General features: G+C 47.3%; 1 protein-coding gene across 1 annotated transcript in view; it reads left to right on the top strand.

The window, feature by feature from the left end:
* The first annotated feature begins 8,897 nt into the window (after nucleotides 1-8,897).
* Nucleotides 8,898-20,657, top strand: part of LSM12 (LSM12 homolog) — a 13,826-nt gene continuing 2,066 nt past the window's right edge. The window contains exons 1-3 of the mRNA XM_015423170.1: nucleotides 8,898-9,105; nucleotides 12,051-12,184; nucleotides 16,823-16,932. Coding sequence (XP_015278656.1) covers nucleotides 8,982-9,105; nucleotides 12,051-12,184; nucleotides 16,823-16,932 — 368 coding nt within the window. The 5' untranslated portion in view covers nucleotides 8,898-8,981. The remainder of the gene's footprint in view (nucleotides 9,106-12,050; nucleotides 12,185-16,822; nucleotides 16,933-20,657) is intronic.

The following is a 20,657-nucleotide window of genomic DNA, read 5'->3' as shown; positions in this document are numbered from 1 at the left end:
AGCGTCTGCTTGGCATGCAGATGGTCCCAGGATCAACTCCTGGCATCTCCAGTTGAAGGGATCAGACAGTAGGTGATGTGGAAGGCCTCCGTCTGAGACTCTGGAGAGTTGCTGCCAGTCTGGGTAGACAATACGGACCCTGATAGACCGTGGGTCTGATTCAGTATCAGGCAGCTTTCTGCATATGGATTACATTTTTCTAATTGTGTGTGTGTGTGTGCGTGCGTGCACACAACTGGGGATCCACTATGGCCACAATCCACACGGCCCTCACCAGCCGTATGGCTGTTTTTTTAAAGACATAATAACATAACTGGATAGCAAGTCACAGAACTCCTGCATTGTTCGTCATTTAATCCCTATCAAGGCCAAGTCTGAAGCCATTTTAATATCTTTGGACAATAATAATAACAGTCCTATGTAAGCGTGCACAGATGTCTTAGTATATTTTCCCCATAATTCTGAGCTCATTTGTCTGTACACAGGGGTCATTTTGTAGAAAAAGAGGTGGAGCTCATTAGCATAACTCATTAGCATAACTTATTTGCATATGCAGCACCCCTTGACATCACCGAAAGTGTGTCAGAAGGCAACACCCACCGCTCAGGCTCCACTGGAATGTTTTGGATTGCTAGCTATTGGGGGGAGGGGAGGCATGCAGATCTGTCCTTGCAGAGGAGGGAGAGCTTGTACCTGAATAGAACTTGGCCTTAAAGGTGCCACTGGACTGTTTTGGGCTGGGGGGGGCCTCTGCAGCTTACCTGGCTGCTTCTTGCTCTGACTGAGGGCTACTGGGAACAGGGGGTGGGGCTTGTTGCATGTGCCTGCCCCCTGGGCTCTTTACTGCCGGAGCTCCGCTCCTGCGCGCTCCTGCAGGAAATGACCCCTGTCTGTACACCCAAAATATAGCAGCCACTTTCCCCACATTTACCACCTTTGCATTTGTATTCCTCACCTGATCTATCAAATTATTGGGCCTCTGTTTCAGACCCAGGAAGTCAAATTTATTAAAGACACAGGTGGGTTTATATCAGGGGTGGCCAAACTGTGGCTCGGGAGCCACATGTGGCTCTTTCACACGTATTGTGCGGCTCCCAGCAGGGCGGCTGGGGAAGCGAAGGTGAGGCATGCCTCCCCATTTGGTCTTCCCTTCTCCTTGCTTTCTTTCCACCTCTCCCTCTCCCCATCTCCTTCCTTCCTTCCCACCATCCTTTCTCTAATCTCTTTCTCCCCTCCCTCCCTACCTAAAGTTAAATATCATTATCAATATCTGTTTTTACCCCTTTTGCTTTTATTTTTGGCAGTCTCATTTAATGTTAATAAAAAGCAAATTTGCATACTTTCCAATAAAAACGTGTAGGTTATATATTTGTTCATGCCTTGAGCCCCTCAAATATCTGACGTTTATTCTATGTGGCTCTTCTGTTAGGCAAGTTTGGCCACCCCTGGTTTATATTATGAATCTGAACGGACTCAGCACAGATCTCTAAGGAAATTTTAAAAGTTAGTTAAAACTTGCACTAGTGTGTCTGGTAAATGGGTAGGATTGCCAAGTCCCGCAAACTCACCGGCGGGGGAGGCTCCGATGGCTCTGGATGCGCGCGCACGCCGCCAGCACATTAACTGAAGTGACGTGCGACGTTGCCCACGTTGGGGGCGTGGCCCCGATCGTCAGGGGGAAAACCATAGAGTTTTCCCTCTGGTGATCCGGGCCACGCCCCCAACGCAGGTGACGTGGTTGCGTCACCTCTGGTGACGCAGCCACGCTGCTCTTCGGGGGGCGGAGTTCCCCCCCGGGGCCCAATTCCGCGGCGGCAGAAATCGGGCCTCCAAAGCGGTTTCCCCGCCCCCCAACCCCACTTGGCAGCCCTATAAATGGGCGTAGGAGCAATAAGGGATTTTTAAAAAAATAATGGCTGGCTGACCCTTTAAATGTGTGGAAATGAAACAGGTAGGTGGGCCTTAGTGTTTTATATTCATGTTCTAAAGAGAACAGAAGACAGACCCTGGCTGTTTAATAGAAAACTGGGGGAACATCCCTCCTGTTTTGCCTGTTGTAAGAAACAATGAACAAACCACAGAACCTAGGGTTGTCAGCTCTGGGTTGGGAAATGCCTGGAAATTTGAGGGGTGGAGACTGGGGAGGGCAGGGTTTCAGTAGGGGCAGGACCTTGGCACAATCTAATGCCATAGTGTCCACCCTCTAAAGCAGCCACTTTCTCCAAAGGAACCGACCTTTGTCATCTGGAGATCAACTGTAATGGCGGGCGATCTCCAGGTGCCACCTGGGGTTTGGCAAACCTAGCAGAATGTTAAGTCCAAGCTGGCTGTGATCTGAGTTGGAACACACTTTCATTTCCCAAATCAAGACTACCCCGTAATAATAATCCATCCAGTCTCAAGAGGCAAATGAAAAACTGATCAGCTGTTTCCAAGGCCTGCAATCCCAAACATGCGTAAAGGTAAAGGTTTCCCTTGCTCGAAAGCCAGTCGAATCCGACTCTAGGGATGTGGTGCTCATCTGTTTCCAAGCCAAAGAGCCAGTGCTGTCCAAAGACTTCTCCATGGTCATGTGGCCAGCATGACTAGACGCTAGGGCTGCCAAGTGGGGGCGGGGGTGGGTAAACCCCCGCTTTGGAGGCCCAATTTCCGCCGCCGCGAAATCGGGCCTGGGGGGAACTCCGCCCCCCGAAGCGCAGCGTGGCTGCGTCACCTTGATCAAGTTGGGGGCATGGCCCCGATCGTTGGAGGGAAAACTCTATGGTTTTCCCTCCGACGATCGGGGCTACGCCCCCAACGTGATCGACGTCGCGCATCACTTCCGGGACGTGCTGGCGGCAGCGCGCGCGCATCAGAGGAGAGCTCCCGGAGCCCGGCGACGATCCCCCGCCGGTAAGAAGATTCGACTTGGCAACTCTACTAGACGCCCAGGCGCACGGAAGGTTGTTACCTTCCCACCGAAGCGCTACCTTTTTATCTACCTGCAACTATCACAACTGATTTCCAGACAATAAAGATCAGTTCCCCTGGAGAAAATGGTTGCTCTGGAGGGTGGACTCCGTGGCATTGTACCCTGCTGAGGCCCCTCCCCTCACCTCACCCCACCCTCTCCAGCCTCCACCCCCCCCAAAAAAAATCTCCAGGTATTTCCCAATCCAGAGCTAACAACCCTAGGATCAGGCTGCAAACTGTTTAGGAGGCCTGCCCTCTTTCCAGAAAGGCTGCTCAGAGGCAAGAGGCGGCTGGTGCGGCCTCGGCTTGGAAAAGCCACTCCGGGGCCGCCGACTCACTCCGGCTCCAAAGGACAACAGCCCAGCAACACAGACGGAGCCGTTTCACACCCAGCCGGCACAGTAGCGGATCTGAGCAGAAGGGCGAGAGCTGCCTGGGCCAGAGCCCGAGGCTGTGCTAGACTGTGCTTCTCGCAGCCGAGCAAACAGATGGACAGCCCTGAAGCCACGACAGCCCATGCGCCCCCCCCCCGCTCTCCAGCGTGATGCGCCCGGCACTTTGCAAATCCAAATCGCTCCCGTTGAGAGCAGAGCGGACCCCTTTGCCGCACCACAGACCCCTGAGATGAGCAAGGAAGCAACGCTTATATTTCACGTAAGATCTTACGGTAACGAAGCTGACCATTGAACACAGCTTTTATTAAAAGCCAGAAAGCAGCTCTCTGCTGGGAAGCTAAAATATATCATAGCCTGCAGCCTGAGCTAAGAGATATCACTGAGAGATACCAGCATCAGACGAGGGGGAAGAGGATGTGGGAACTAGGTGAAGGCCAAGTGAATGGGTCGCAGGCAAAGCGAATGTCTAGCAGTCTGTTTTGAGGAACTGGAACTGGACAATCCCAGACCTAGAACCAAGAAAATAGAAGTACAAAAGAGCAAGAGTCCAGTAGCACCTTGAAGTAAAGGTAAAGGTTCCCTTGCTCGAAAGCCAGTCGAGTCCGACTCTAGGGTTGCGGTGCTCATCTCCGTTTCAAAGCCGAAGAGCCAGCACTGTCCGAAGACGTTTCCATGGTCATGTGGCCGGCTGGCATGACTAAACACCAAGGTGCACAGAACGCTGTTACCTTCCCACCTATTTATCTACTTGCAATTTCTTGCTTTCGACCTGCTAGGTTGGCAGGAGCTGGAACTAGAGATGGGAGCTCACTCCGTCATGCGGCACACTCGGGTCTCGAACTGCTGAACTACCAACCTTCCACAGCCTGCAGTTCAGTATCTTAACCACTTGAGCCACCGCAGCTCCTTAAAGACTAACAAAATATGTGGCGAGGTATGAGCTTTTAAGTGTCACTGCTCACTTCTTCAGATAACTGAAGAAATGAGCAGTGACTCATGAAAGCTCATACCCCACCACATATTTTGTTAGTCTTTAAGGTGCTACTGGACTCTTGCTATTTTCTACTGCTACAGACAGACGAACACGGCTGCCCATCTTGCTCTATCTCCAAAGAAAATAGAAAATACTTACATGGAGAAACAGTTGGGGCTTTCACACACACTAAATAACACACTTTTATCCACTTCCTTCTGGCTGGTTTTTTTTTTTTGTATTTTTCATATGTGCAGGTGTGTGTGTGTGTGTGTGTATGAGTGCAGCTGGAAGTCATAGCAACCTCTGGCAACTCCGACTAGGGTACGGAGGCTGTTCAGAGAATTGGCATGATAGCCTGCCTCTGTGTCCCAGCCCTGATATTCTCTGGAGGTCTCTCATCCAAATACTTGCCAGGGTCAGCCCTGCTTAGCTTCCAAGATCTGATGAGATTGGGCTTGCCTGGGCTATCCAGGTTAGGGTACTTTCAATGCACTTTGCCACTGGATTTTGCTGTGTGAAATGACAAAATCCACTTGCAGTCGCTGAAGCAGATTGAAGCGGCGTTATTCAGCATGTGTGAAAGCGCCATAAATGTATGAATGACTTTCTGTTGGGCAGTGATATTCCAGGAAAATGAAACCTATATCATACCAGACATCTGTGCATGTCTGAGGAGACCTGCTGATGATTGCTCACAGCGATGTGTAAAAACTGAACGTAGAGACAACAGCTTCAGACTCCTTGGGATCTTTTTGCTATCTGGGGGTCTCCTTTTATTGCAATAAAAGTTCCGTCTGCTTTTTGGAATCTCACTGGCTGTGTTCCTTATTGGACATTGGCACACCAGGCAACCAGCGCATTTGGGTAACCCCTGTACATTTGAACACAATGAGTATAGAGCAGGGGTCACTGGGGGGGGGGTAGTTGTAAACTTCTTGTGTTGTACAGAGGGTTGGTCTAGATGACCCTGGACGTCCCTTTCAGCTCTATGTTTCCATTAATAATCCCCATTCCGCCCCGGTGTGGTGCCCCCTTCAAGTCTGACGCTCTAGTTTTTTTATTTAGCTGTTTACTTAATTTTTCATGTCATGGTGTACTTCATTTATACCCTGCCTGCTTTCCCAGTAGGGACTCAGAGGTGAGTCCTTCTCCTCTCTTCCGTTCTATCCTCACAACAAGAATGTGGGTGTGTGCCTGGCCCAAGGTCATGTGGGTGTGTGCCTGGCACTGAGTGAGGATTCCAACTTGGCTTGCCCAGAGCTCAGTCTGACACCAACCACTACACGTTACTGTCCATGTGCTGCCCACGGTGTCCCCTCCTGCAAGAGCAAGCCCAGCCCCAGGGGAACTAGCTGCCTGCAGGGGCTCCACTCTGATCCAGCCGGGGGCGCCCTACTCACTGCGGTGCCCCAAGTTTGGACGAAGAACCGACTCTGTGTCTCCTCTTACAATACAACAGACATGTGAGCTAAAAGTGTTTTAACGGGTAATACTCAGCATTTATGTAGCACTTCCGGGCAGGATGAAAGTAAGGTTGCCTCCCTGCAGGTGGTGCCCTGATATCTCCAGGCATTACAACTGATATCCGGACTACAGCAATTACTGTAGAAAATCCCTACGTTGGAAGGTAGATTCTTGGGTATTATACATTTCTGAGGTCCCTCCCCTTCCCAAACCCCGCCCTGCCTAGGCTCCACCCCCAAAACTTCCAGGAATTTCCTTATCAGGTGCTGGCAACTCTAGGAAGGTCTGGCAGGGAGTACGGGATATAAATTAAATAAATAAATAAACCGGTACACAGTTCCAGACCCGTACTTCTCACCTTCTGTTCTGAACCCTTTGAGATGCAGTGCCGATAAGAAATTTAAGCTCCTTTCAGTCCTGTTTGCAAGCGTTGAAAACGCTGCACAGTACCTTGTTATCCGCACAACAACCACGTAAGGTAGGCAATCATTATTCCTGCAATGGATCGTGGGAGTAGCTTCCTCTGTCTACGGTAGGCAGACGAGAGATTCGAAACAGAAGCTCCCCGCTGAGCCTGTTCAGGCCAAACCGCAACCCTCTACCGCTGTGGCACTAAGAATACTATTAACGATTCCCCAGCCATTTCACAGAAAAGCCGTTTCCAGGATCCTTGGGATTACGGAGAATTGGTGCAAAGGCACGCGAGATTTTTGGGGTTTCCGTTTTTTACTCCAGCAGCATCAGCCTAACATGGCTGCTTTAAAAAAAAAGATGCTCCCAAAGATGTGACGATGCTCGGGAACATTTATTCGACGGAAAGCATGCCCGTTGCATCCCGTAGGCCACAAATCCTGTGCATATTGGCTCCGGGAAGCAAGTCCCATTCATTGCAGTGAAATTTACTTCCGCGTTAAAATGCATTTTCCAACGCTTTACTAATTGGAGCAAACGAGGAGATCTTATCGCTACCGACCCTTTCTTGCGCCTCTTCTTTTCCCCTGCTCAAAATCACTTTCCACGAGTTTTCCACTTTCTCTTTGACCCCCGTTTAACCCTCTCATTCCCCATCGCCCTTCCCATTCACCCGGACCGACGTCTCATTACCTGCAATCCCTGAAAACCGCTTCTCCACGACATTGACCCAGGAAACTACATTTCCCGAAAGCCTTAGAGGCTAGGGGGAAACCAGCCGCAAACAATTAGGCTACTGGGTGGACTACAGGACATTCTTCGGAACTCGCATTATAAACTCCGGAGTTAGCCGATTCTCCCCCCTCCTTGCGGATGTTTTCTGCAGTGTTTCTAGACTACATCGTATACGTGCATTGACCTATATATTTATATTATTTATTTATTACTTTCAATGTATATCCCGCCTATGCAGTCACATTTAGTTTGTTTTAAAATTGCTAAACCTATCTATAACAAATAAGATAATGCAATAATGGAAACAGTAAAATGAAAAAATACAAGAAAACTCTCATTACAATACACTAAATATAAAGCACACCATATTAATGTATTACTACTACATGTGATAATTTTTGAAAAGTATTCAGTGTGGTTGTACACTGTTAATGTACAAGAGTTAGAGGACAAAATAGACATTCACAGGAACAAGTAACAAGCAGGGAGCCCTTTGCATTACATCACATTCTTTTCCCATTATATTCTACATTCGTACATTATACTGCTATCATATGCAGTTACTTTAGTCTCAGCCCATTGATTTCAATAGACTTAGACTGGAGTAACTTTGCATAGGATTGCACACAGTTAAGAACATAATAAGGATTTCAGAGGCCTATGGACTCCTAGGGGCAAATTCCACCAATTTCCCCCCACGAGGCCAAAGCCCCCCCCCGGGGGAACCCCCCCCCCCCCCCCCGCTGCCGCTGCCACCGCCAGCAACTTTTTAAAGAGCCCCTAACGAGAGCTGGGGGAGCCGGAATGACCTCTGGGCAATATTGCCTATGGGCAATCATGGATTCTCTGTTGGCAATTATGACCCTATGAGCAATCATGGATTCTCTATTGGCAATTATGTACTCCATTATCCCCTATGGTCAAGCGTCCTCTCCATTATTCCTTATGGGCAGTCATGGATTCTCTATTGGCATAATGGATTCTCTATTGGCAATTATGAACTCCATTATCCCCTATGGGCAAGCGACCTCTCCATTATTCCCTATGGGCAGTCATGGATTCTCTATTGGCAATTTTGGATTCTCTATTGGCAATTATGTACTGCACTATCCCCTCTGGGCAAGCCTACTCTTCATTATTCTCTATGGGCACTCATGTATTCCCTATGGGCAATCGCTGTCCTTAGTTTTAGTACGTCCCACATGTATAGTCCATAAGGTGCCCACCGACCTCTTGTTGCAGTCCATTCCTGCAGACTAACACCGCTACCCATTTGGAATTATCACGGGTTACAGATGCCTTCATTGTAAAGTCTGTACAGAGTTCCACGTGTGCTTAAGGGACGTGCCGGTCTCCTGTCGCAGCCTAGAGCGCTACAGACTAACCGGGCTACCCATTTGGAATTATCACCATATGTACACGGATTAAAAGTGCCTTCGTGGTAATGCGTCTATAGGTTCCACGTGCCCTCCCTGCTCGGAGGTCTCTGTTGCTTAATGACGCCACGCGAAGGAGCTACTTTTTAAAAAATCAACCGCCGGCACGCCCGCAAACCGCACCGGGCACGCCCTCTCTCCAGCACCCCAGGCCCCGCCCACCTGGGCCCCGCCCCCTTCCCATTCGCCTCTCCTTTCCTTCCCTTTCCTCCTTTCCCCTTCCCCGAACCCCTGCGGCCGACCAACCAACCAACCGCCGCTCGCCTGGCGCGGTGACGTCACGTGCGTGCGTGGGTGCGGGAGGGCGGGGCCGACGTCCGGGCGGGGCGCCGTCGCCTTGGCCACACCTCGCCCTCTCTCCCTCCCTCCCCCTATCTCTTTTTTTTACGCCAGGCGGCCGAAAAAGAAACGGAGCACGCGAGCGGCGGCGGCGGGGGCCTGACTTGAGGCGGCTGGGGTCGCTCCGGGTAGCCCCGCTCCGCCCTTCCCCTCCGCGCCGCCTCCCTCTCCCTCCCCAGGCGGCGGCCGCTGGGGCTGCTGCCGCTGCGGCGGCTCGGCGGGGGCGCGAAAGGTGCCTCCGCCGCTGCCGCCTCCTCCTGGGCCTGAAACAAGATGGCGGCGCTGGGCGGCGAGTTCTTCAGTGTGGGCAGCCAAGTGTCGTGCCGGACTTGCCAGGAGCAGCGGCTGCAAGGCGAGGTGGTGGCCTTTGACTACCCCAGCAAGATGCTGGCGCTCAGTATCCTGACTCGAAGGGGAAGGAGGGAGGCGGGGAAGGGAGGAAGCAAGCAGGCCGGCAGAGGGGAGGGATGGCTGGCTGGGGCCCGGCCTGGGATGGAAAGGGGCACCCGGCCTCCCTCTAGGCTGCGGCGCCTGGCTTAGCTTCGGGAGGGCGAGAGAGACTGGAGGCGAGCCGGGCTTGGCAGGGAGGAGAAGAGCTGGATTCGGTTTGGGGGATTCCTGGTGGGGTTGGGATGGGGAATGTCCGGGGAGGGGAGGCGAAGGGATGCCAGCCTCCAGGTGGGTCCTGGGGACCTCCCAGAATTACAGCTCAACTCCAGACTACAGCGATCAGTTTCCTTGGAGAAAATGGATGCTTTGGACGGTGGACCTTTTGGCATTGTACCCCCAGAGGTCCCTGGACTCCATCCCCAAATCTCCAGGAGTTTCTCAACCTGGCAACCGTACCCCCCCATCCCCTGCCAGTGGAAGTGACACTTTCCCGCCTTTCCAGGCCACAGGGCATTCCTTGGCCTGTTTTGGAGCACAGGACTGTGGAGGCTGGAACACAGCGGGTTGGGGGGAAATGTGTGATGGTGGCAAAGTTTGGACAACAGGCTGATGTAGAGGAAAGCAGGGTTTTTTTTGGGGGGGGGTGTGGGTGAGCATTTTGATCTGTTGGGTGAGAAGGAGGGACAGTTCCAGGTTTTGAAGGAATAGATTGTGGAGAGGGGTAGGAATGCAGCAGGGCTTTGGAAAGGGAGGGATTTTTCAAGTAGCTGGTGTATAGGCTGAGAGGGAATTGGCTATCCCAAAGCCCTTTAGTGAGTTTCACAACAGCCCTATGGGGTTGGCCAGGCTGGGCCAAGGTCACCCAGCAAGCTTCATGGTACATGGGGGGGGATTTAAACTTGGGTCTCCTAGATCTTAGGGGTAGGGAGGATCCTATCAGTTTGCAGTGTGGGAAGGTGTCCGAACTTGACTCAGAGTTGTGTATCGCTTGCTGACTAAATATGGGAGGTGAGCCCGTTTTAGATAGCATTGCATTTGAAATGAAATGTGTTGGTTTTGAACTGTGACAACTAATTTGCACTTACAAGGGTATCTTGCATTCAAGCAGTGACAAATAATTGCATGTGTATTTTTCCCAAGGAAGGCTTGAGACAAGTGTTAACTGGGCTTCATAATGTGGAGTGGAATATTGTTGGTGCTGGAAAATAAGAATGTTCAGTATTTACATGTAGTGGCTCCCTGCGAATCCCTGGAGTCTTAAATGAATTGTTCCACAGCCATGAGGGTTTTTTAAATTAATAAAACAAAGTTGGGTTAGCAGCAAATATAGATGTTCGAAAACAGAATACAGGTGATTTTATTGGATGGGGTGGAGGCATTGCTCCCTTTAAGCTATGGAGTCTTGTGAGCAAACATTCTACTTTGTGAGCTACTGACATTAAAGTTGTGAGTGAGTGATTTGGCTACTGCATAGATTAGTTTGCTCTGGAGCCATCCTTCCTGAGCTAAGACAAAAATGTGTGAGCCAGAGGCTAACAAACTGAGCTAGCTCACACTACTTCAGCTTAGAGGGAACACTGGGTAAAGGTGGCAGCTATTTAAGTGATGGAGACTTCTCTAATTTGGATCCACTAGTGCATTTCTGCAGGCAGAACAATTTCCCTCTTGCCACATTCCTAAATACCTCTGAAACACTGCTTCTGTTCCTCCTGTCCATGGAAATGCTCTGATGGATCCAAACCTCTGTGTGTCTAAGTGGAAGTTTATAGACTGGGTATTCTGTAAGGTCCTTGGTGCAGTATGTTGCTTCAGTTGTCTTTCATTACCCTGGTGGCATAGGTTGTGTGCAACATGGGCAGTGCTCCCTTGCATACTGTAAGTCTGTTGTGAATCTGTGTGATCCATGGGAGATGTTTCATACTCACTTCCTTCCTGACTCCATTGCAAAGAAACCAAATAGGCACAGTAGGATGTTACAGAGGCATGAGTGTTAATCACAGTTAATGCTTGTGTTATTTGTGGTTAAGGCTGAGATGGGACAGAAGGAAGTGTGCAGCGGCCCCAATGTCACGTCTGCACTGACCCAGTTTTATTCTGTCTGAAAGAGCTCAGGGTAGGAAGTAAAACAATACTGGGTTCTAGACAGCAGAGGTACCAGGCAACTTTCACCTGCTTTTGGGGCTCCTAATTGCCAGAATCCATTCTTTTGTGAGTTATCACATACCTTGGGATATGGAACAGGGCCACGCCTCTTGTGGGATTTGTGTTGTAGAGTCCAGTTAGATAGAGTCTGAGTTTGGGAATCTCTGTTCTAAAAGTGAGGTAACGCACATATTCAGAGTTACTGAAAAACAGACTTGTACTTCACAAACATGACACAACTTATTCATTCTCTTGTATTTGTGTATTACACAGATCTTTGAAGGATCGTACTGGTGGGCTACTTGCACAAAATAGCTTCCAGAGGCTTGTAGTTGTTTGGTAGTGCTCAAAGCATTAAACGCTTATTTTCTTTTTGCTCTAGGCTTTTGAAAAGTCAACGCTTTTGCCTTGGCATGAAATATCTCAACTTCAGCCACAGCTTGTTGTTATCTGTAGGGCACCTAGCTACAAACTTTGCTCACAAAGTCATATGGAGCCTACAAGCCCAGGGTGGAGTAGTGGTTAGAACATTGGACTCCGACAGGGGAGATTCAGGTTTTAAAAATCTCTACTGTGAGCTCCCTGGGTGACCTTGGGCTGGTCACTTTCTCAGCCTACCCTGCCTTGCAGTGTTGTTGTGGGATAAAACAGGGTAGGGGAGAACATGAAGGTTGGGATACGAAGGAAATGACAGGTATGCTCACTTGTGAATTATCCTGGTAAAAGAAATGGTACTCTGATTAATCCTTTCTCTTTGAAGTTCTGAACTATATTTTCTGGGATCGTTTCCTTAATAATATTTTCCTCCAGAATGTCCTTCTTCCAGTGGCAAGCCTAACCATGCAGATATCTTGCTTATAAACTTACAGTATGTTTCAGACGTGGAAATAATCAACGACCGCACAGAAACCCCCCCACCTTTAGCTTCACTCAATGTTGGCAAGGTAAGAAGTCCTTGTGAAATTGACTTTACTGTCCCTGAGACCACTGGAACTACATTTACTAATCATTAGCAGTATGAAGTCGTACTCTGTATCTGTTTTAACTAAGCTTCAGTCTGTTGGCCGGTAGCAGCTTTTTGGTTGGTTAGCCAGTTTAGTATGGTGTCCTACTCTGCACTGTTTTGTTAAATCAAAAGGATCTGAGGCTCAGTAGTAGATCACATACTTTGCTTGCAGAAGGTGTCAGGTTCATTCTCTGTTATCTCCAGGTAAATGAATTCTAGGTAGCAGTGATGGGAAAGCCTGATCTCTGCCTGAAACGTTGTAGAGCCTCTACCTTTTTCTGTAGACAGGCGTGAGCTAGATGGACCAGTGTACTAATTCGCTATAGGCAACTTCATATATTTCTGCGAGATGAATTTTTTTGTTTCCTTCTCAGGATGTCTGTAATCTTTCATGTGAAAAAGAGATTTCAGATCATGTGAGAATAAAAAGAATGCTGCTGGATTAGACCGGTGGTCCATCTAGTATGGCAGCCTTTTTTACCTAGTGGCCAACTAGTTACCCTGGAGAGCCAGCAAACAGGGCACAGAAACTAAGGCCAACCCTTGATGTTGACTCCTAACACTGGATTTCAGAGCTTTACAGCCTCTGTTCCCTTCAGTCCCAATGACTACGTAGTAGCCACTGATGAACCTGTCCTCCATTAAATCCATTTTAAGGTCATCTATGCTTGTGGTCATCACTACATCCATTGACTGTGAATTCTACAATTTAATATTCATTGACAAAGTGTGTTAATGTTCCATTGTACAGCACAGGTAAAAACAAGATCTATTCAAAAGAACAGTCTCCCGGAGGTAAACATATGTCTTGAATCATGCTGTAGAAATGAGATTCCCAGACATCATAAATGACTGTGCACTGAAACTGATGGTCACACAGCCAGTGGGAGGGGTCGTGATCTTGGACTTGGTTCTGAGAGGGGCTCAAGACCTGTTGAGAGATTTAGTTGGAAATGGTAACTACAGTGCTGTTCCAGTTGGAAATGGTAACTACAGTGCTGTTAATTTCAGCATTCACATCAGTGAAAAGCTACCCCTAAAATCCAAAACTGTAACATCTGATTAAAAGAGGGAACTGCATAAAAATGAGGGTTCTAAGTAATTAATTAATTATTGTATAACAGTGGGTAGTATAGCCAGGAGATCCAAAGATTGTCTGGCAGCCTGAAACTCTAGTTCTTTTTTGTGGCGAGCTAGATTTATTTTTTGGGCTGAGAGAACTGTGACTGACCCAAGGTCACCCAGCTGGCTTCAAGTGGAGAAGTGGGGAATCAAACCCAATTCTCCAGATTAGAGTTCACCACTCTTAACCACTACACCAAACTGGCTCTTTAATGAGGGGACTAGTTAAAAGGAAACTGAAAGGGAAACACAAGAGTGTCAAATCCCTAGAGGATTCGTGGAGCCTGTTTAAAACCACACTTATTGAAGCCAAATAGAATGCATTTCCCAGGTTTGGAAAAGCACTGCCAAGTCTCAAAGAATGTCTGCATGGTTAACAATGCAAATCAAAGAAGCAAAGAGACTCCTTTTATAAAGTGGAAGTACTGCTCCAGTGAATTGAACAGAAGGGATCACAGGCTTTGGCAGAAGAAAACTAAAGTAGGATTTAGACATGTGAAAAGAGAATTTGAGGAGCAGTTTGCTAAAATGTCAAGACAAACAAACATTTCCTTAAATATATCCAGCTCAGGAAACCAATCTTTGGATGACCAGGGAATAAAGGAATTGCTAAAGGAAGATAGAGAGATGGCAAAGAAGCTTAATGGATTTTTTGCTTCTTTGTTCCCTGTGGAAAGTGTGGGCCACAGCTGTTATTTTCAGGAAGGGAGTCTGATGTACTGAGTCAATTTGAGGTGGCAAGGGATGATGTTCTAGATCTATGAGGGAAACTAAAAACCAGTGAGTCTCCAGGTCCTGATGGCCATACACTCAAGAGTTATTAGGGAACTCAGATGCAAGACTGTTATGCTAACCTGTATATGTGATTTATTGCTAAATTTAGCTGTTGTACCAGAAAATGGGAGAGTAAGAAATATTACACCGATTTTTTAAAAGAAGCATCCTGGGGGGGAACCAGGAAATTACAGACCAGTTAGCCTAATGTCTGTCCCAGGCAAAGGAGTAGAAACTAATCAAAGATAGAATTATTAGGCACATAGGGGAACAAAGGCTGCTGAGGGAAAATCAGCATGGCTTCTGCAAAGGGAAGTCCTGACTCACCACCTTTTGGAGTTCTTTTGAGAAAGTGAACAAGTATGTAGACAGTGGTGACCTGGTAGATGTTACATACTTGGAATTTCAAATGGCTTTTGATAAGGTACCTCACCAAAGACTCCTGAGTAAACTTAGCAGTCATGGTATAAGAGGACAGGTTCTCTTATGGATTAAAGATTGATTAATGGCAGGAAGCAAAGAGTAGGAATAAATAGATAGTTCTTACAATGGATGGAAGTGAGTAGTGGGGTCCCACAAGGACTGATATTGGAGCTGGTATTATTAAATTTGTTCAAAAATTGATCTGTAACTAGGTGTGAGTAGAGTAGTGGCCAAGTTTGCAGACAGCACAAAATTATTCAGGATGGTGAAAACCAAGGCTGACTGTGAAGAGTTCCAGGTGGATCTCCACAGATTAGGTGGGCTAGCAACAATGTGGCAAATGACATTCACTGTTGGTAAGTAGGGTGGTGTATATTGGGACAAAAAAACAACAACCCACCCAGCTTCAAGTGTAGGTAAACAGGGCCTGAACTCACTGAGACAGAGGGGAAAAGATCTTTTGGGCCATAGCTAGCAGCTCAGTGAAAATGTCAACCAGGTGTGCTACATGAGTGAAAAATGGCGAACTCTGTGCTAGGGATTGTTAGAAAAGGAATTGAAAATAAAACAGCCAGTATTATAATGCCCCCTGTATATATCTGTGGTGCAGCATCATTTGGAATACTGTGTGCAGTTCTGGTCAATGTATTTCAAAAAGGACTTTGCACAGCTGAAACAAGTACAGAAGAGGGCAATGAAGATGATTAGAGAGCTGGCGCACCTTCCCTGTGAGGAAAGGCTGAAGATTCTAGGACTCTTCAGTGATATAAAAAAGAGGCGGCCGGGGGGGGGGGGGGACATGATAGAAGTTTATACAATTATGCACAGGGTGGAGAGAGTTGCCAGGGAAATTTTTCTCCCTCTCCCAAAATACTAGAACTCAAGGGCATCCGGTGAAGTTGATGGGCAGTAGATTCAGGATGGACAAAAGGAAATACTTCTTTACACAACAGTTGATTAAAATGTGGGATTCACTTCCAGAGGATGTAATGATGGTACAGGCAGAGATGGCTTTAAAAGTCGGTTAGACAGATTCATGGAGGAGAGGTCTATCAGTGGCTACTAGCCATGGTGACTGAAGGGAACCTCCACGTTCACAGGGTCACACCTTCACCTCTGAATACCAGTGCCCAGAAGCAGCAACAGGGGGGAGGCCTCTGCCTTTATGCCCTGTTGCTGGACTAGATGGACCACTGGTCTGATCCAGCAGAGCTCTTTTTATGTTATGTCTCAGATTAGGTGAAGACCACTCCCAGGAGTTGAATCCGAAATAGGGTGCATGAAGCTGTAAGGAATAAGAATTACTTCTTGTAGTAAGCAAAATCCCTGCTGAATCCAAGTCTTGATAGAAATTCATGTTCCTTGGTAGTGTCACTTGGATATATATGAGCATAGTGTTGGCACCAGGCCTGGTATTTCCACTGGGTGGTCCGTTGGTGAATGGGTTGCCTCAGGCCGGGGAGCCTGTTGGGCCTGTCCTGTGGAACGTGCCTTCAGGGTACCTGTCTAACCCTGTCCATTTATCTCTCTTCCGAGTGAGTGCTGTAGTTTCAGGAACGCTGGGTGACTTAAAAGTTGCAGTACCTCAGCACAGTCATTCCAGTGGGCGACTGCAGCAAAGAGCTGCTGAGTTGGAATTCATACAACAGATTTCATACTACCAGACTCAGCAGAGGCCTAGGGTGTTCTCTCACTGCAAAAAAACAAACAAACAAAAAACAGCTGTGGAAATTTTTCTCTCAGAATGGTCTCTGGCTTACCAGACACTCTACCACAGTATATCTGTTAGCATTTAAAGTGCTAGAAGACTGTTATGTACATTAAGGATGCTAATTTGTAAGGTGCAAAATCTCAGATTGCTTAAAAAGAGGCATTGTGTCAGAGTTGGGAAGGCAGAGCACTATTTAAATGCCTGCCACCTAGTTTGAATTCCTAGATACTAATGCCAGTATACTGCCTTTCAAACTTCTGTGCACAATTATGTAATTTGCTCTGGGAAGGGGAGATGAGGTGAATCCTATGGCTCCTTTTCCTTGTCTATAGAAAACTTATTTCTTGGATAAGAAGACCAAGCAGCCATGGGGGGGGGGGGGTTGTCCCCAGCTAGAGATGTGTCCCTGAACCATTTGGGAGTTACCTCAGCTAACTGGAATCGGTCGCCGTCCCCGTTGTCTGAATGTTCTGTGCAGAGCCAGCATCTGCTGCTGTTCACAGTCCCAGGTTAATATCTGTGCCCCTCTTCTGCTTCCTTTCCCAGCTTGCGAACAAAGCACGGATGGAGAAGGAAGAAAAGCTGAGCCAGGCGTACGCAATTAGTGCTGGGGTCTCTTTGGAAGGACAGCAGCTTTTCCAGACAATACACAAGACGTAAGTAGCAGGCTGGAAGGACGAAGAATAGGGGGCTCAGTGGCAACTGGTGGAAGGACAGGGCAGCTTGTGCCTCGTTTCTGAAGCCAGAAATCACGGCCTAGTGCATACCCTCCTCCCTCAGTTCTGTCATTCCTTCGTCTCCCATGTACAGATTTTCTTCCGAACTGTAGTCCTTGAAAAGTTGGATCTTGGATGTATAACGTGGCTCTTTTCCTGCAGGAGTAAACAAGACGGATGCATGTATTACTCATCTCTGCCACCCTTCTTCAGGGAGCCCGGAGTGGTAAAAGTGCCTCTCTGCTCCTCTGTTTTTTTTAACCCCTCCCAACAGCTATGTGAGTTAGATTAGAGAGAAAGAGCAACTGGCCCCAAGTCACTTCTCAAATACATAATTTATTCAGGGTGCACACCAGATTGAGCTGTGGTACTGGATGGCTTTTTAGCACAGGGCCGTGACTATGCACCGATCTCAGTGAACGAAGGCACTTTGAATGCTGAAAAACACACTAAAAGTGGTTAAACTGAAATGAGATTTGGTCAGCATATATTATGCAAACGAATGATATGTCTAACACGTGACTTGAATTAGCATACTCCCCCCTCCTTGCTATAATTGTCTCGTGTCCCTGGTTGGCTGTGCATATGAATAACAGAAGACCACAAATATTTAAACAGCCCAGCCGTACCCCGCCAGAAGTGTGTGTATAACGTTTTATATATATATATACAAGGGCTTGGATCCTATGAATGCATACATCATACTAGATAATCTCTGCCGGAAGCATACTTCTCTTCTACTACCACTTCAGCTTGTGCAGGGGGCCCACTGAAAACCATTGATCTTGCATAAATTGCAGTTTTAGTGGAAGTGTAATCTGTGGCAGACTATCTAGCACTTAACAGAACTTGTTCGTAGGATCCAAGGCAAGAAGACAAATTACAAAGGCACTGTAAAATTATACACACAAGGTGCGGTGCTGATTTCCAAGGCGGCTTAGTTCTTTCAGCAGCTCAGAGTAGCCCTGAGATTTCCACCCAGTCAGCTACGATCAGTTTGTATCTCTTCAGTCCTGTCTCACAGCTCCAAAGTCAAGTTGTCTTAATTGTCGTTTGACAGCTCTTGCCAGCTGAATAGTAATTACTGAGGTTTTCCTAGAGCAGCCGAGCAAGTCTGCATTTGGCAGTCCAATACAGAGTCATCCTTGAAAATGTCTGAAGCTGTTTCAGTACTGTAGATGGGTGCGGTGGCACAAGCCTGTAATCCCAAGGCTGGCATTTTGCTTGACTTCAGGAGTTCTGGGCTGCCGTGGGCAATGCCAGTTAGATGTCTGCACAAAGTTTGGCATCAGTATGGTGAGACCCAGGGTAGCCAGGGCCCACCAGGTTGTCTGTGGAGTAAAGAGGTTTCATGTTGTAGTAGAAGGTTACTGGTGCCTGTGACAGATCTGGATACCATGATAGAGTTGCATGCCTTGTATCTACTATTAAAGTGGTTTTGCAATGTATGCTCTGTATACGTTTTTAACAGTTGCCTATTAAAAAGATGGTTACGCGATACACTTTTGGTCCGAGCGTGTTGGCCTAGCTGTCCTATTTAAGTATTTGTGGCCTTCTGGATTTGTTCCTTGCTGTTCGATTTGTGTGTGTGGCTGTACACGCCGTTAGGAATTTTTAAAAGTGTGACTAATTCCTTGAAGAGGATAGAATAGGGTTACTGTGCTTATTAGAAGAGCATCTGTCTATAGAAACAGCAGATATAACTGGTGAATCTGAAAACACCCACATGTAATCTGAGAAATAACACCTCCAGTTTACATGAAGCATTGTGTCTGGGAAAGAATCAGTGAATCAGGGACTATATGCCCCCTGCCGGGGTCAAAACAGTGATTTCCAGTGTGCCTAATAGCAGCTCCGAAGGGTTACAAGCAGAGTGCTTTGAGGAGAGGTTTATGTTCCAGCCCCATGGCTTGATCCTCTTCAAGGGAGGCTGGATCTGTTCCATCTCACCAGAGCTGAGCACGATGCGCTTCTTCACATGGCATGTTTTCTGTTCACTCTCTGTCAAGGCAGATAGATTTATTCATTTCAGAACTGCATCTCAATCACAGTCATGTGATGGACACAACTCATGGACCTGTACTAGTTTCTAATCAATATCCAGTCCATTCCCCTGTTGTTACTGTTCTTCTAAAGATGGAAAGGCTGCTATTCTGTAACAATAAATGTATTGTTGTTGCATTTTCAGAGTGAATGTACATTGCCTCTACTTCAAATAGTCAAGTTTTGAGTAGACTACTTGACATTTCCCCCCTTTCTTCGCTAGGAAATTGACAATCTAGTCTATACAGCTCTGCGAAAGTTTTGAGTAAAATACTGTAATTATGCTTTGACATTCACAGATGTCAGACTTGAATTGAATGTTAAAAAGACTACTTAAATTAGCTAAGTTTCCTTCAGGACTGACACTGGATGAGCAGGCATACAGTAACTGATTTTACACATTAATTTTCAGGTTCATAATCTTCTTCAGCTTTGTTTTCATTCACTGTTTGGGCAAGTGAGTAAGGTTGCAGTCCTAAGGACCTTCCCCCAGGTTTAATAACATGGGAGTGGTTTAGGATTGCTCCCTTAATCACAGCTGTTTTTTCATAAATTCCCAGTAGGCTTCATTCATCCTCTAAATCACAGCTTCTGATTGTTGTTTGGAAGGAAACAACAGTTTGAGTATTGTGGCAGCCTTTAGTTTGATGTATTGGCAGAGCCATAAAGTGAAGCTGTGCGTGTGAGAGGGGAGCAGCTGCAGCGGTGAAAAAGGCAGGCTCCATGTTAGAGATTTTTAGAAAAGGGATTGAGAATAAAATGGCCAATATTGTAATGCCTCTGTATAGATCTGTGCTGTGGCCTCTTTTGGAATACAGTGCAGAGTTCTGGTCACTGTACCTGAACAAGGACATTGCAGAGCTGGGAAAAGTACAGAGGAGGGCAACCAAGATGGTTTGGGGGTTGGAGCACCTCCCCTATGGAAAAAGTCTGAAAAGTCTGGGACTTTTTAGTTTAGAAGAGAGACAACTAAGGGGGGGGGACGTGAAAGAGGTTTATAAAATTATGCACAGGGTGGAGGTGACAAAGAGAAATTCTTCTCCCTCTCCCAAAATATAAGAACTTGAGGGTATCCAATGGAACTGATGGACAGTAGGTTCAAGATGGACAAAAGGAAATACTACTTTACACAGAGTGATTAAAATGTGGAATTTGCTGCCAGAAGCTGTAGTGATAGCCATAGGAATCAACAGCTTTCAAAGGGGATTAGATAGATTCATAGTCTATCAGTGGCTACTAGCCAAGATGACTGAGCAGAACCTCCACATTCAGAGGCGCAAATCCTCTGGATTCCACAGGCAACACCTGGGGAAGACCTCGGCTTCTATGCCCTGTTGTTGGCCGTCCAGGGGAACTGGTTGGCCACTGTATGAAGACAGGATGTTGGACTAGATGGACCATTGGTCTTATCCAGGAGGGCTGTTCTTATATTCTTATGGAGGCAGCATGTGAGCCAAGGCTTGTTCCTATTCTTCCAAGCCATGGAATCACCCCCTCTGGTTTTGGTAGGAGGCTGTTCCCATATTCGTCTTGGTTGTTCTTTGGCCTTCGGACAAAACCTGCGATGATCATCAGTCTGCGACCTTGATGAGTGGTCTTCTGCGCCATTTATTTTCCAGCAG

This window comes from Gekko japonicus, unplaced genomic scaffold, assembly GCF_001447785.1.
Source record: "Gekko japonicus isolate JY-2015 unplaced genomic scaffold, Gekko_japonicus_V1.1 scaffold661, whole genome shotgun sequence".
NCBI lineage: Eukaryota > Metazoa > Chordata > Lepidosauria > Squamata > Gekkonidae > Gekko > Gekko japonicus.
Note: the sequence above shows the minus strand (reverse complement) of the source record. Positions and strands in the feature narration are given on the sequence as shown.